This window comes from Aythya marila (genome assembly GCF_965140915.1).
Source record: "Aythya marila genome assembly, chromosome: 19".
In the NCBI taxonomy this organism is placed as follows: Eukaryota; Metazoa; Chordata; class Aves; order Anseriformes; family Anatidae; genus Aythya; species Aythya marila.
In genome coordinates, this window is record NC_139060.1 from 7,603,543 (window position 1) to 7,619,762 (window position 16,220).

The 16,220-nt window shown below is 55.8% G+C and overlaps 2 protein-coding genes across 3 annotated transcripts in view; both read right to left on the minus strand.

Annotated features, from left to right (window-relative positions):
• NUP214 (nucleoporin 214) overlaps nt 1–1,405 on the minus strand; it is a 45,102-nt gene extending 43,697 nt beyond the window's left edge. For both annotated transcript variants that reach the window (XM_082775493.1, XM_082775492.1), the window contains exons 1-2: nt 1,323–1,405; nt 19–214 (exon numbers count right to left, since the gene is read on the minus strand). In XM_082775493.1, the coding sequence (XP_082631619.1) occupies nt 19–214; nt 1,323–1,364 (238 nt within the window). In that variant the 5' untranslated portion in view covers nt 1,365–1,405. The remainder of the gene's footprint in view (nt 1–18; nt 215–1,322) is intronic.
• A 1,657-nt stretch (nt 1,406–3,062) lies between these two features.
• On the minus strand, nt 3,063–14,930 carry AIF1L (allograft inflammatory factor 1 like). The gene is made up of 5 exons (XM_082775377.1): nt 14,823–14,930; nt 11,144–11,210; nt 8,135–8,176; nt 6,852–7,014; nt 3,063–5,372 (listed from the first exon to the last, which is right to left on the minus strand). The coding sequence occupies exons 1-5, from the start codon at nt 14,898–14,900 to the stop codon at nt 5,285–5,287; spliced, it is 438 nt and encodes a 145-aa protein (XP_082631503.1). The 5' UTR covers nt 14,901–14,930; the 3' UTR covers nt 3,063–5,284.
• Between the last annotated feature and the right edge of the window lie 1,290 nt (nt 14,931–16,220).

The following is a 16,220-nucleotide window of genomic DNA, read 5'->3' on the forward strand; positions in this document are numbered from 1 at the left end:
GCCCCAAACGCGCCTTACCGATTTTATTGGGATCTTCTCCCAGCTGATTTTGCATGAGAAGATTCTTGGTCTGGAAGATCTGCAGGCTGGTTCCTCCACCAGCAAAGACCAGCCCGTACTTGTTGGACACGGCGAGGAGGCTGGAGCGCTCTTTGGGGAGATCATCAGGAGCGTCAAAGATGCGGACCTTCTTCAGTGCTCTGAACTGAAAATCCTGTTGTGGGAGAGAGCAGACGTAGCTGTACGCGTGCAGACGAAGAGGAAGACTTCACTTGGGTTTCTCTAAGACAATAAGCTGAAAGTATCTCCATGAAAGCTGCAGAACACCCACATCCATGCTACCACTGGCCAACCTATCACCTTTTTTGTCTTCCCTAAGTAATAGAGAGATCACACGCCAGTTTTACCTGGTGTGTCTCTGTTCTACCCAACAGCCTGTTTTCATAAAACTTGTAGGAGCTGAACTTGAGGCATCTAACTCCTCTCAGAAATATGCCTGAAACCAGCCAATTGACACAGAAGAGGAAAAAAGGAAAGAAAAGGGAACATAGCAGAGATAAAATGTGATAGAATAAATCCTGTTCCCTTAAAGTTACAAAGCACACAAGGTGTAGTTAGAGCACTCTATCTAACACCACTAATTCAAATCAAGCCTCTGGTTTTTAGTTCATTTTGCCAAAGCACGGAGTAAACGTATTTCTACAACCTGGGAGGACTGCAGGAGCTCAGAACCCTCTGCAAGACGAGCAGCCCCACTGCTTTGCTGCAGGTGCCTGAGCAGGAAGCAGCTGCACAAATCCACACAGGCTCGAGCAGCCTGCACGAACATCTCCATCCTGCTCACACCGCCTGGGACACACACAGGCGGGCTGGGCTGGCAGCACTGCTCGGCTTCGCGCTGCCCAAAGGCAGACAACGACACACACAGCCAGCACTGTTCCCAAAAGCAGATTCCCCACAGAACGCCCACCCAGGAGACCTCAGAACCCCCTCCCTCCTCTCCCCAACAGCCTCCCCCTGCCTCTCCCAGCAACTCTGAAGAAACCCAGCAGAGCCCCCAGTCCCTCCTGCCCCCAGGCTCCCCCAAACCCCCTTTCCACCACGCCCCAAGCCAGCCTCTCCCCCCGGCCCTCCACAAACACCCCCAAACCCCTGAGGATCCCCCCACAAGCCCCTCCCCCACCCCCGGCGCCCCCCCCAGCCTAGGCCGAACCCCCCCAAACCCCCCACAACCGCTCTCCCCGGGCAGCCTGCCACTCCCTGCGTGCCCAGGGCCGCCCCCCCGCCCTCCACAGGCTGCTGGCTGCCGGCCCTCGCCCTGCCTTCATCTCCCGCTCGGGGATCACGTTCACGTCGTCCCCCATGGCTCCAGCGCCCGGCCCCCGCCGCCTCAGCGCCGCCGCCGGGGAAGCTCCGCTCGCTTCCGCTTCCGGCGGGGCCGCTCTAGCCGCGCTCGCTCTATGATCCGGGGGAGAAGTCCTCCAAAGGGGGGGGGGGGCGGAGGGGAAAATAAGGGGCGGCTGCTGGGGGTGTGGGGGCTGCCGAGGCTGTGGTTCATAAAGGTTAATAAATTTGTGCTGTTTGGGTGTTCCTGAGTCGGGTCTGTGCTGATTATGGGCGGGGGGCTGCTGCAGGGCACACCCCAAAGCCATGAGGGGACCCTAATGAGGGAACCCCAATGAGGGGACCCCATGGCGCTGAGGGGACCCCACAGCCCTCAGGAACCCACCGGGGCCAGGCGTTGACACAGATCTGGCTGCCAACGAAGCCAGAGCCTTCCCTCCCAGCCCGTCAACCTCTATGGGGTCGTGGTGCTGCTTCTATGGGTCTGACAGTGCTGCAGCCCCAAGGAAACCCCAGTCCCTTCATGGGGGTAAATGTGGTCTGGTGCTCGAGGCTGGTCCTTGTGCACTGCCAGGCACACGCTGAGGTGGAAACGATGAAGCACTGTGAAGGGAAGGCACCATTATGGTGCTTTGAGGCCCAAGAAAAGTAGCCCTTGTTGGTCAGAGCGAGGCCCAGCTGTCCTTCAGAAAGTTATCTGGGTTGGAAGAGACCTCCAAGGTCACCCAGCCCAACCTCTGACCTAACGCTAACAGGTCCTTTGTTAAACCATATCTCTGAGCTCTACCTCTAAACATCTTGTAAAGACCTCCAGGGATGGTGACTCACCCGCTTCCCTAGGCAGCCCATTCCAATGCCTAACCCTAACCCTTTCAGTAAGGAAGTTTTCCCTAATATCCACGTGTCTTTCCTCACTTCCTCCTGGCTGAAGCTCACGGGGTCACCTCCCACCCAGGGAGCACATCACCCCAACACTTAGCCCTGTGGTGACACAGGCACCAGGAAAGGCTGTTCTGCTGTTCCCAGCTCCAGGAGCTTGCACTGCATTTTATCTAAGATCAGAAAGACATGGACTTCCACAGAGGTAACAGTAGTGATACGTGCAGGTAGTGACCTGAAGTGTGGCAAACCACATCTAAATTCCCACATGATCCTTTTCTTCTTCCCCTCTAACACAACAGCAGCTTTCACACAGCAGAGAAATGCAGGTGCATTCCTAGAGGCTAATGGGCAGTGGAAGGCAGACAGGGCTGTGATCTAAGGGCAGTTCTGTCCTTTTGAGGAACACATGGATAAAGCATACCCACTCATTCCCCCAGGAAGCCCGGTTTCCATTTTGATAACTCACGTCTGATAAGAACCTCAGGCAATTGCTTCAAGAGCAGAGAGCATGAAAAAAGTAATCTTACATGAGAAGCATTGCAAGTGTCTGCTCCTGATAAACAAGTCATTCCTAAAAACAAGCACTGCCACCTGTTTTCTTTAGAGAAAATCAGAGGCTGGCTTTCAGGAGGTGGCCTCTGCATTTTGTAACCCAAACCCAAAGGCATTCGGTCAGTTATTACACAGATAAAGATCAGATCAAGGCAGTGCAAACCAAGATCTATTTAAGGGTTTATATTAACCAACTTGGAAAACAGCTCAACTAATCTGCAGCCAATCATTTGGACCAAGCCTCAGAAAAGCTAAACTAAACACACTGACACACAGTATAGCTTCAAAAGATTTATTTTCAGTCTTCAAAGTAGACTGGTGCTGCTCTTACAATTTTTCTCTCTCCATTGCAGTTTTGGTTTTCATGCAAACAGTAGTGAGAATGTTTTTTAAATAAAAGTGCAGCCTTTGGCAGGAACAATAAGCCTAGTAGAGTTAATCATCTGTATTTTCCTTTAAAATTTATTAAACTGTGATTTTAAAAAGTTAAAAGCTGCCAAGAACATTTAAGAAAAAAAATGGGGAAGGGCAAAGAGCAAACATCTGGATTCCAGAAGTTGTGTATAGAGCAAGAATCACTGCAATAACCAGAGCGTGGATAGCACAGTCCCAGCTACACCTGGTCCCAGCTCTTACTCTGCATTTACAGCCACTCTTTGCAAGCTTGAGGTCTTACATAGCAGGAGAATGTGCCCAATAGTCCCATGGGACCAAGCTGAAACACATGCAGAGAAGTCTGCAAAATCAGAAAGAGCAGCTGCATGAAGAAAGATCCTCATCCTTAGCTGGTCTGGAAAAAACTTGCAGGGCTCAGAGTTTGGTCACCCAGCTTCCTTTCACTTGAAGCTTCTGTTTCCCCCTAAGCCTTCCTGAGGGGCTGCAAAGGCATAACAGCAGGCTTGTTTCTACGCCTGATGGACAAGACAACTACCTGTTCAGAGATTATGCTCCTGGTCAGAGACTTAAGCGGAGATTTATTAGGAAGACGACCCTAGATTAGCTCTAATCATCCTCATGTGCTGGTGTTGGGCTCCCCTCCCCAGGATAGGGTTGCAGTTTGCCCTTTTTCAGATCAGGGATGTGACTTACCTTGCTGTTTGCCTCTCTTGCTATGGCTGATCAACAAGCCTCAGAGGCCAAGGAAAAAGCAGAGCAAACCAGAAAGGGGCAGGCGGAAAGACCTAAGGCTAAACGGGTCAGTGGCTTTTCCTCAGCTGAAAAAGAGACTTGGCAGAACTTATTTCTTTAGCTTCCAAGTACCTCGGTTTTCACGTGGGTTTATCCACCAGGATTGCCAGACTCCTCCAGTCTGTCAGCCTTTGGTTTATAGCATCCTGTGGAGGGTTCTTGTCTTTGCCTTGCACCCAGCAGTCAGACAGCTCCTACCTGAAGACAACTCCTGCCCACTGCTAATCTAATTTCTGGTAGAAGCCAGCAGGATATTGGCTGCAGGGTTATCTGCAGAGCACGTTCCTGCTGACAGCTTAGGTTTGACCCTGTCCTAAGGCAAACTACAGTGGAAGGGCCTGATAAACAGGCCTCCAGAACAGAAGGGCACCTTGGCCCTAGTATAAGCACCTGTGATATGCATTTGGTTCAAGGTGAAGCCCAAACAAAAGTCCTCACGGAATTTAGCAGCTAAAGAAATGTTCCCTTACAACATCCTAGCCTCAGCAGCAGACAAGGGTCTTCCAGAAGCAGAGGACCCAGGCACATCAAGGACATCACATGCTGGTTGTGCAGAACTTACTCCCAGGGCTGATGGGGACACTGAGATCTGGGACAAGGATCTGAGTATGGGGACACAGGAAAACGATTTTTGTTGTTGTTTTAAACAGCTCACTTGGCTCAGCCCCAAGATCTGACTGCAGGATGAACCCAGGGAGCACATAGAAGCCTTTCTGTGCAGTGAGCCGTGCCCACTTCCAAGCTTAAAGCCCCTGCCAGCAGACCTCTGGTGTCAGTGCACCTCCCCACCTTCACCCAGCACACACCTAGGCTACAGAGGAGCTTGACCTGGACTTGATCAAGCCAGGAGGGAAGAACTAAACCAAAGTCAGGAAGCACACGACAGAGCAGAGAAGGCACTTATTTCTTTGCACCAACAAAGCTGCTGTAGGGGCTCCAGCAGGGAAGCACTCCGTGTCTGGCAGAAAGGCCCTTCAGGAACCTGTTGTGACAAGCACAGCTCTGAATCTGTAAGCTGGGAGGAAAGCAGCTCCTTTTCATGTGAGAAATGCAGGAAGGGCAGAGGAAAGAGTAAGATCAGATTATTTTTTTTTTTTTTTTTGGTCTCACAGTACACTTGGTGCTACAGCTTCTAACAAATCGTTAGCTAAGGGATGCAGCAGAAAGATCCAAGCTGGGGACTCCAGCTTCCCTTGCTGTTCCTCTAAGGCAGGTTAGTTGAAAACTAGGACTGTCCACGGTAAAGAGTACCAAAGCACAGGTAACCTCTGTTACAGGCCAGCAAAGCAAACAGTGCCAATTTCCCAGCCTGCTCTCTTCAAGGGAGGCTGGCTATGTCTCTCTCGGGAGGCGGACCAGAAGGTTTTGGGTTGCTTTCATTGGCTTTTCCTTCAAACATCATAACCCTGCAAAACACAACAGATAATACAAGTTAAAAAAAAAAAAAAAAAGCAGGTGCATCTTCACTCATGACAGGGGGGTGGGATTATCTTATTTGCTGAAAAATAGCATCTGCCTTCTGTACAATGGGCATCTGATAATTAACAGAGGACAGAAAGCCAACAGAGGGCAGTGCTGCCAGCTCAGCAGGCAGCTTTGCCTTTCCAGCAGCTTCCAGGAGTGCGTTCCCAGAGCCTCTGCCCGTTTCCCTCTCAGAGCCCAGAGGATTAGCACATTTTATTTAGACAGCCACTTCCGAAATCCCTTGGGCACACACTGCATGCCAAGTGCTCCTGATGCGTCAAAACAAACACCAGCCCTGGCCCACCTTGTGTATAACCATACAGCACAACACTCGGAAGCCAAACCAAGCAAGCAACGGCAGTTACAGCCAGGAGAGAGGGCAGAGACGAGGAGCAAGGCAGCAGCTAGAAGAATCCCAAGCATTTTGCAACCACCAGCGCCGTCTTCCTCCCTGAGGACTGCAGCTACGCTGGGAATGCCAGCTGCCACGCCGGATCAAAGGACTGCGCTGCTCTCGGGACGAGTTTTACATTTCTGCTCCTGCTCCAAACAGAGTCCAAGAGACAAAGGGGCATCTGTTTGTCAGCAAAAGAAGGGACCCATCTGTGAAAGCTGCCGCAGCTGGGAGGAAGGATGGATGATAAGGGACAGGCTGCAGGCTCAGCCTGCTTCAATGGAGAGAGCGGCAAGGGTGTCAGAAGTGCGTGCGCTTGGAAGTGGAGCATCCCAACATGCAGACAGAGCACTCAGTGGGGAAAAGGAGAGACCACCAGCAAGCACGTACCAGCTCGGAGGGAACAAGCTCCAGTATCCTTCCTCCCAACCTGGGAGAAAGCTGGCTGCCTTTCTAAAGCTGCCTTCAGAAAGGGGCAAGCGGGACGGAGAGGAGCAGCTCCTATTCACGGTGGTAACAAACAAAAGCAGGGCCAGCCCCTGTGGCTGTGAAAGGAAAAGCCAGGCTTCAATGGGGCAGAGATGGAGCCAAGAGAACCCACCCCGCCAGCAGCAGGAGCCAAGCAAGTGTTGGGAAGCCATTTGGTACGGCAGGACTCTCGGAGCCCTGTCAGGAGGGCAGAGGCAGCCGTGGGAGGCGAGTGCTGGCAGCCAGTAACACAAAACCCTTCCCAGCACACGCCAGCTGTTTGAGGCACGTCTCCTCTCCACGTACTGCCCAGCTCTCCAAAACGGGGCAGGAGGGAGCATCCTGTGGGCAGCAGGAACCAGCATGGCTGGGGTTTGCAGGATCACCGTTCCCTGCTCAAGTCCTGCCTCCCGTGGCGTGAGGGTCCTCCTGTCCCCTCCAGGCCCAGGGGACACGCACAGCTCCACCTCCACCGGGCAGGGCAGCTGCTGCCCTTCCAGCTCCCCCAGCACGCCGCTCGCTTCCAGCCTCTCCCCCGTCCCCTCCCAAGGGCACTCACAGCTTCAGTACAGCTGAGCGCTTGCCAAGCATCACGTTGACGAAGTCCTGGTAGGAAATGGTCTCGCTAACCCCGCCGGTCACCTCAGAGATCATCTTCTTCAGCTCCAGGTGGGTCTTCGGAGCCCCCATCTTCTCCATCATCCTTTTGACAGACATCAGATCTGCAAGAGCAAGGCGGTGGTGCTGTGGCAAGGGGATCACACTGAGCCCAGACCAACCCTGGGGGCACAGGCTGGAGTTCCCAACTCAGACCCTCACTTGTGGACCCTCCCAAAACTGATGGCACAAAGCTGCCAGCTGAAAGCAGAGAGAAGCCCCCAGCAGAGCCCACTGCCGTACTGGCAGCGAGGAGCATCGCTTCCTATTTGTGCAGCTCAAGAATAAAAGCACCACGCGCTGCAGAGAAGGGACAACTCCCAAAGTGATCCAAAGGCACGCAGGGACACTGCTGCTGAGCTCAGAACGGTGCCAAGAATCACAAGGACAAGGAGGGGGGAGGAAAACAACACCGGGGTTAAAGCTGGAGACAAACAGGCTCTGGGAGCAGGCGCCCCTGCCCATCGCCACAGGCCATTTCCTTCCATTGCCTGCACCGTGCCGCCAGGACCTGCGGCCCCTTCCCTCCCGGAAAGGCTTTGCAGCCTGGAGCCAGGCTCCTCCAGCTCCCCACAGGTTCAATTTCAGCTCAAGGACTGGTGGAGGAGGGGAACGAGGCAGGAGCCTCCTGCAAGGGCACAGCATGCAAGCGCCTGCGCTTAGGCGTCTGCTCCAGGCCTGGAGAAACCTGTATCTTTACCTAACTGGTGCTTTCCAGCCCCAAAGCAGGGCCATTCTGCTGGGCCCGACTCACACCCAGTTCCCATTTTTCCCCTCTGCTCCCTTCCCACCACAGGGAAGAGCTTCCCTGCACTGGAATTGCTCATGGCTTTGCACAGCTTCTGCCTCAAGCCAGGCAGAACTCAGGGAACTCCAAGCCTGCATTTCCTCTGGAAATGCTGAGGATTGGAACAGAAAGAAGCAGAGAGTCAGGAGGAAAACAGGGCCAAGAAGAGCTCAGATCCTGAAGCAGGTGAGGAGAGACTGAGAAAGTCGAGGGGCAGGGGCTGGAGAGCCAGGAAGCCCCTGGCTGGATTTCAGGAGCCCAGCAAGGCCAGACCCGGGAGCAGCCCATGTATTTTTCCTCCTCAGCAATGCAGAGGGGAGCAGCAGACACAGCAGCAGACACCATCCCAGCAGGCAGTCCCTCCTCCAGCCCAGTAACAGCATCCCTGCATCACTCACCGATCTCGCCTTGGTTGTTCAGGTCAAACTCCATGTACTTCTCTGGAACAGACACAGAAACAAGTTAGCAGGTCAGAGCTGCTCCAGCAGGGAGACAGAGCAGGGGGCACGCAGGGCTTTGGAGCTCTGCCTGAGCGGAGCAGGGAAACAGAAGGTTTGGGGATATGACTGATACACTGCAGAACGCAAACAGCTCAGGGGAAGACAGTCTCAAGACCTGGTTTTAACACCCCTGTCTCAAGTCCAGGGCTCCACAGTTAAGTGCTCTTTAATTGTGGCCGCTTTTCAATTGAGCTGAAAGAAAACACTGGCATGAGAACAAGTTATCAGCTAGCCATGAGAAGCGTTAAAAGGCTTCCAGCCAGAAAAACAAAGCTCGGGAACAGCCTCCCAGAAGGAGTAGCAAGAAAAGCAAAACCCTGAGCGCTCCCAAGACAAAGCTTGATCGGATTAGGAGGGGGATTAGGTGACGTGGTTGCCTGCAATAGTGAGGGACAAACCCCGCAGCCCTCCCAGCACCGTGCTGTGCTCCCAGAGCAACACCTGCCAGCGGGGATGCTCGAGGAGCACATCGAGAGGGTGAGGCCAAGAACACGCCAGGGAGCAGTGACACTGGAGCAGGCTGTTTGCCCTTCCAAACCAGGCGGCTCCAGCATCCTCAGAGAAAGGCAGAAGCTGCTCAGACAGCCTGGATAGCATTGCAGGAAGGAAAGCTGGCGTGCTGTAACAGCCAGAGCACTGCTCTGAGCCAGGAAATCAGGATTTTAGTCCTGGGCAGCTTCTGATCTTTCAGAGGCACACCTGTGCTTCCTACCCCCCCCGCTAGCTGTTCCCCATTTAGCACATAAGCTCTTCAGGCAAGGATTTGTCTTACCGACCATGCGGCTCCTTGTGCCACAGGGGGGCCCCCACCTTAACCTCAATTCTGCTAAATGCAGAGAGCAAGATGCCTGCTGCCACCAGCCATCCGTACACAGCTGGAGAAATCTCCACTTGCCCTGCAGTTAGCACTCAATCCCCAGCAGAGCCTCCAAGGGCTCAAATTAAGTGAGAGCTCCCAGGCTGCAACTTCCCCCAAAGGGAAAGAGCCCTTAGCTCCGGGAACACCAGCAAGCAGACGAGCGTGCACTGAGAAGTGGCAGGCTAATTTAAGGAGCCGAAGGGAAGAAGGGATATTTCACACATCAGAGCGTGCCCCAGGACTCGTGCTTCTGAGCTGGGTAAGCTGAAGTGAAGGGCAGCCACGGACAGGAGACAGAGGCATGAATATACCTGGGTCTCAGCTGTGGGTTGCTGTCAGGAGCTCAACACGACAGCTCTACGGGAGTACCAGGCACAAGCCAAAGCTGTGCTTGCTCCAGGCAGCAGCAAAGATCTCCCTGGAGCATTAAGCAACCCTCCCTAAATGAAATTGGGGCTGTCACACATCTGTTTAGGGGCTGAAGTGATGCTGGATGCCCGCCAGGCTCTGCCCCCACTGTAACAACCTTGTGCAAACCAACTGCCACCTCCCCAGGCAGGGGTCGGGATCCCCAGCGTGCGCCCAGGGACACACACCCTGCTCCGCAGCGCCTGTGCCCTGCACGTGTTTTCCTTTCTCCTCAGCTGATGCTGAGCCAGGAGCGTGGAGAACAGAGGCAGCTTTACATCACCGTGCGCTCAGCCTCGGCTCACACGCCCGTGCTTCCCTCCCACCCCAGCTGCAGGGATCTGGGGGGGGGCAAAGCCATGCCTCGTCCCTCCCCTCACGGCTGCATTGACACAAGCACGGAGCGTGCAGGGGCTCCCAGGGCTCTCTGTGGGGAGGGTGGCGGCGAAGAAACACTCCCCCCATCACCACACAATGAGCCGATTGTCAGAGGAGCCGGAGGAGGCGTTGGGAGAGTGGGACAGGCCACGGAGGCAAGCTCCCGAGGCAGCAGGAGGAGATGCCAGGGGCTCCTGTTACAGGGAACTCTGCGCCTTGCGACCCTACGGCTGCAGCGTTTGAAGAGCCCCGGTTGGGATGGGAAAATAACGCAGGGCCGCAGCCAGAAGTCAAAGCCACACAAGAAGTCAACAGAAAGAAGGATGGGGGAGCACAGGAGGCTCCTAGCAGGGTAAAGGAGCGCTAAGCCCAAGCCAGCTTCCTCCATGCTGCACTGCGAAGCCAAAATTCACAGGGCAATAGCAGGCAACGCCTGAAATGGAAGCGGGGTCAGGCTTTATTTGGCTAGAGCCAGGCTGAGGACAAACCTTGAGGGCACGGTGACGCAGGAGGCATGCTCTCTGAGAGGCCGTGGGGGAAGCAGCTGACTTCAGCCACTGCTTGGAAAGAAACTGGCTGCACCCAGAGCAGCCCTGCTGAATCCTGACCTGTAACTACTCAGGGACAAGCTCTGAACACCGAAATCAAGCTTTCGAGCTGTTTCTGTCCCCCAGCCACCAAGTGGCACAAATTTAAGCTCCCAATCTGCCTACACCTCGGAGCCAGACCTGCTTGGGGCAGGACTACACAGGTCAGTGCTGCTGGCTCTGGTACTGAGGGGCTTGGGAAGGACCAGGGCAGGCTGCAGAAAATTCTGGGGAGAAAAAGGGCCTCAGCTCCTTCAGGAAGGATTTGAGACCTCTGCTCCGTGGGCAGAGGTCCTCCTACTCACTGGAAAAAAGTCCAGCTACTGCATTGTGCATTATACCAGCCAGCTTGTCTAGGTACTGAGACAGAAACTTCCCTCCTTGGCTGCTCCCGGGGGGCTCTGCCCACGCAGCAGGTTTTGCAGCAATAGCAGCCTCCAGGCAGGATGTCTGCATGCTGACGTCCCTGCCCTGCAAGAGGGGGAAGCACAAAGGCTCAGGTGGGAAAACCACCCCTGGGGAGTTTCATCAAGTTCCACAAGCAAGGGAAAGGTTTCTGTCTCGGCTCAGTCCCGTGTGACTTACTCAGCAGAAAACTTCAGGCTGGTAAGAAGTTAAGTGCTGAGGGAAATAACGTGTCCAGAGCGACCAGGCTGCCTGACCACCAGCTCTCACCTTTGAACACCGCCAGCTTCTCCTCCAGGTCTTCTTCATCACTGAACTTGGGGTCACAGAGGAATTCCTAAAACAGTAAAAGTATTCCCAAGGTTAAAGAAAGGAAACAGCGTTACCCAAATCACCTACCCAAATCCCAGAGGGCCATATCTGCTCCTCAGTGCCCGGAGACTTCCAATGGGTCAAACCCCACCGGGCCTCAATAACTGCATGACACCCCCTGACACCCCTCCTTGCTCACCCGAGGTTTCAGCCCCCCAACCTCTGCTCAAGCATGCCCAGCACAAGGGCCAGGCACAGCAAGGACTCCTATTCCTTGCAAAAAGCACTCATTTCAGAGACTTGAAACTCTCAGGTGAACTCTGAGGGCTGGCAAATAGAGCAGGCAAAGTTTGCAGGACGTCACGCACCCAGGAGAGGACAGGTATTTTGTATTTTGAGGGAAGGAGCAGGGCTTCCCCTTTCTCAGACTATCTGTCCATTCCTCCCATCGCTCTGCTCAGGCTGGGGAGGAAATCCCAGGTCAGTTTTGGTCACTTGTCCCTAACTCCACCTCAAAATCTATCAGGTACCCATGAGAACAGAGCTTGCAGGGTCAGCCTCGCCACTGTGCCCTGCCAGCAGCACCCTCGCAGCCAGCAGCAGCAGGTCTGGGTCCTGCCCCTGCCCTCCCACACCTCCCAGCCCCACGCAGCGCAACGCCTCGGTCTGTGCTCAGCAACAACACCGCATTCTTCAGCGCAGAAATCATTAACATCTGCACAGCTCAGGCACTGCTTGTCCGGCACAAAACCCCTCCGGGGGCTGCGGTGGAGAGGGCTGAGGCTGCTTCCTGCTCGGTGCCTTTGTTTCTCACCAGCTATTTGTGCTCACAAAGGCAGGATGGGGTCCCCACGAGATGAGGATCTCCGGCACTGGTAGTACTGGGGCAGCACCACTTGCTGGTAACGAGACCACCCGCAGCCCACCCTTCGCCAAATCCTTTCTGTGCAGCCAAGCCAAGGTAGGAAGCCCACCTGGACAGAAGTGTCAGCCCCTCCTAAACTCCAAACGGGCCACCAGAGACCCCCCCGAGTAAAGTGGCATGACACAGGCTTCCCTCAGCACCACGGGCACCAACTCAAGCTGAGAGCCGTGGGGAAAAGCAACGTTCCCAGTTCCTTCTTTCACCCTCCTCGGTGAACTCGCTTTCCTTTATCTCAGCTCTTTCTACCCAGGGGTATCAAGTGCCAGCCCCGCACAAAGGCACAATTGGGCTTTGAGGCCGGGGCTCAGCCAGCAGCAGAAGTCACCGGAGAGCAGAGTCGCGTTACCTACCGCCACTGCAAGGGGAACTTGCCAAATCCCGCTGAGAACCAGAGCTGAGCCAGAATATCACCAGGTCGTGGCCTCATTCCCACCCCACAGAAGCAGCAGAGAGCTGCAGGACAGGGGACGGGAGAGCAGAAGGGAAGGCTGCACCCATGCGGGATGGCTGGGGACACGTGCCCGGGGTCTGGCAGCACGGTGCAGAGCAGGAGGAGTGACACCAGGCACGCACCCAGCACCCAGACCCCCTGCATCTCATCCACAGGAGCTGCAGCTGCTCCCAGCTGAAGGAAGCAGCAGGGGGATGCATTTCAAAGGCATTCCACCCTGGCATTGTATGCGAGCTGCCCTGTGATAAGGCCAGCGCTCACAATTAGCACGCAGGAATGCGGTCCCCAGGGCCTGTGACTCAGTCACTGCCCAAGCGGCCGAAGGTCCTCCCAGAGCCCTTTCTTTGCTAATGCTCCCATTTTAAGGGGCTTGTTCTATAATAAGAACCGCTTAAAAATAAGCCCCGGCCTCTCCCCTGCTTCTGCTCTTTCTTGGAGAAAGAGACTTTTCCAGGCCACCAAATGCAGCTACACGATTCTCAGCTACCTGTAAAACAACCTGAGCAAAGGAGACCCTTCCTCACCCCTCTAAAAGGGCTCTGACAGGGGGGCCAGGCTCTGGTCAGGCTGTTCAGGTGCCCGAGGGCAGCCGCCCAGCCTGCAGAGGCTGCGAAGTGGCTGAGGGATGTCTGTGCCTGCTCTGGGTGCAAGAAGCAGGCACCTGCTCTCCCCCAGGCTGAGCTCCCTGCACTCCCGTGCGTTAAGAGGGTAAAGCCAGGTTGAAACTAATCTGTGCTGGATTACGCTCACCACCTTGATGCACGAGGCACAGCAATGTGATCGCCGTTCCCCAGGAAGGGGGAAATGGCCAAGAGGGGTTCCCAGAGGAGAGCTTCAGGCTGGAAATGAAAATTCAATCCTGGGCTCAGCTGTCTTGGAGCAGCATGTGTGCACTCTGGACATTTCCTGCCAAACACCCGCATCCCACAGAGCTCAGGGGTAGAAAGCAGCCAGGAAAACAGGGCTGGGAAGGAGCTAGATGTTGGGATGAGACAACGAGATGACACCCGATAGGAATGCGGGCTGTGGGATTAGTTTGCACTCAGAGTATTTTATTAGTTTGCAGTCCTGGGGCTGGTCAGGGCTTAGGAAACCCCCTCCCAGGCTCCAGGCACGCTGTCAGCCTGGGTCCATGCATCAGCTCGGTGTCGGAGGGAGGTGGGAGCTGGGAGCTGTTTCACCCCATGGCTGCTCCCAGCAGCAGGTACAGCACACCCCTTTCCTCCCAACCCAAGGGGAAGCTGTCCCCTGTAGGGACACTTCGGGCCCACTCGCCCCCCTCTGTGGGGCACCATCCCACCTGCTCCGAGCAGCCTGTTTGAAAGGCCCCTTTTTAGCCAAGTGCTCCCGTTTTACGGCAGCACCTCCTGGTTTCTAATCACCTAATTCCCTCCCCAGTGACCTACATAGCCTCCACCTCGGCTGTCTCACCCTGCTGGGTGTGCATACCAACACTTTTTGCTGCCCCGTTAACACAAGGACAAGGAGCCCACCACCTCCTCGGGGCTCTCGTCTTTGTGTGGCTCTGATTTCCCCACCTGGAGCACCACGAGGCCACCAGCTGCACAACCAAGGGCTCACCAAACCCACCAAGAAACGACCCTAGAAGCCCCATAATTGATAGTTTTGAGGTTAAAGCCTTTTTTTTAACCCCCTGAACAACTCTTAACCAGGACGGTCGCCAACAGAGCCACCTCCACGAGCCGTGCCAAGCCCCCAGCTGCGGGCTGGACGTGCAGCGGGGGCAGGCAGCCCAGACCCCTTTGCTCTGTGCCAGGAGTCACCGATCCCCTGCCCAAGGCTGGGGGACACCCGAGAGCCCCGTGTTCACCTGCTCCTGCTGTGGCTGAAGAGCAGAGCGAGTCTGGAGAGCTCCTGGCTCCCGGGAAGGGAACTCGAGGCAGTGGACACAGCAAAGAGGAGGGCGAAGCCCTTTGGGAGAACAAGGGCACCCATTCTTGCTGGGGCGCCTTCCCCTGGGGAATTCCACAGCGCCCAGCCCCACAGCACCCACGGGCACGCAGAACTACCCAGGCAGTGCTGTGTGGAGCTGGAGGAGCAGGCAGAGGGGACACAGACCCCCCAAAATCCCCCAAGCACAGTGGACGAAGACCCCCCAAGCCCCCCATACATCTCCCTCACCCCACACCCAACACCCCCCCGAGCGGGGTGGGGGACACCTACCCCTTACAGAGCGGGCACCCCACTCACTCCCCCTCACCTTCCTCACCCTCCTCTCCCTCTCCCCGACCCCTCCCCACCTTGTTGATCTCCTCCAGCCGCCCGTCCTGAGGCGCCCTCCTCAGCCCCCCGCCGCTCGGCCGGCGCGGAGCCGCCATCTCACGGAGCCGCCCCGCGCCCGCCGCCGCCTTAAGTAGGGCCGGGCCGGGCCCCCGCCCCCGCCCTTAACCCCTTCTGTCCCCCCCCCAGGGTCACCTCAGGCTTTTTTCCCCTTGGGGAAGCCAGCCCTGTACCCGAGGGGGGTCTCTGTGGTGTTGGGGAGCCGACGGCTGCGGCCCCGACGGGCGGGACGTGGTCGGGGGGCTGCTCCTCAGCGGTCCTGGGGGGGCCCCCGAAGCCCCTCAGGGCTCCCTGGAGGCGTCCTGCAGTGGGGTCGGGGGGGTGTCAGTGCTCCCTTGGGGGTGGTATTCTGTTTTAGGGGGCGTTATTCTGTTTTAGGGGGCGTTATTCTGGCCCTGGGGGTCGTTACTCTGCCAAGGGGGGTCGTTTTGCTGGCCCAGGACATGTTATTTCTGCCCCAGGGGTGTTATTCCAGCAGAATAATAAAATAAATAAATAAATAAAATAAATAAGAAGCTGTTGTCTGAGAAGCCCAACTGGGGGCAACCCAGTGCTTCACGAGCCCCAGCACCCCAACCAGCTGCATTGAAAGCCAGCACGGGCACAGCCTGCAATCCTCCTGCTGTCTCACACACAGGTGGATGGGCAGCTGTGTGTTATATTCAGGATTTTTAGCGGATACAGCTCTAGGCAGGCATCACCAGCTAAAAAAAAAAAAAAAAAAAAATTAAAAAAATCAGTTCCAGGAAGAGCAGGAGGGAGGATGCTGCGTTTTCAGCAGCAGGCGCGAGGCAGAGGCTGGACATTTCTGTTGTGTGTGATGATCGGTGGCGTGTAATTGTCTTCCCAGGGAGATGGTGAGCGGCTGCGGCTCCCTGCCCCTCGGCCCAGCCGCCTCATGCTGCTCTCACTGCCTCCTGGCTTTGCTTTTGCAGAGCTGGCAGCGGGCTGTAGGAGAGGAGCCCCCGCCACTGCCCTCCTGCAGCTCGGGCACCCCAACTTGGCTTTTGTGCAGGTAGGAGGGAGATAGGTTTGCTCGGGTAGGAAAATCCCTTCCAGAGCCCTGGACCCACAGGAGATGGCACAGAGAGAAGGTCTGTGGCAGCGGTTTTACAAATAGCGTTACACAAGACTTTAGCAAGCCTGGTTTCCAGCACCGTGAGTGGAAGAGCACAGGTAAAGCGAGTTAAAAAGTGAACTGTGCTCCAGCCGGGGGACTCGCTTCTGACCTTACAGGCGTGACTTTGCTGTGCCAGCACCACCAGTGCAGAGTGGGGAGCTGAACCCAGCTCCGCTGCCTGCCCAGTCCCATCGAGCTGCCCACGCATGGCAGGGTGAACCACCCAGATGCCTTTCCT

Excerpts from the sequence above, each read along its gene's own strand:
- AIF1L (XM_082775377.1), bottom strand. The coding sequence starts at position 14,900 with ATGGCGGCTCCGCGCCGGCCGAGCGGCGGGGGGCTGAGGAGGGCGCCT. Across the intron at positions 11,211-14,822 it reads GGCTGGAGGAGATCAACAAG|GAATTCCTCTGTGACCCCAA; the intron begins GTGGGGAGGGGT and ends TTACTGTTTTAG. Across the intron at positions 5,373-6,851 it reads CGCTCAGCTGTACTGAAGCT|GGTTATGATGTTTGAAGGAA; the intron begins GTGAGTGCCCTT and ends TGTGTTTTGCAG.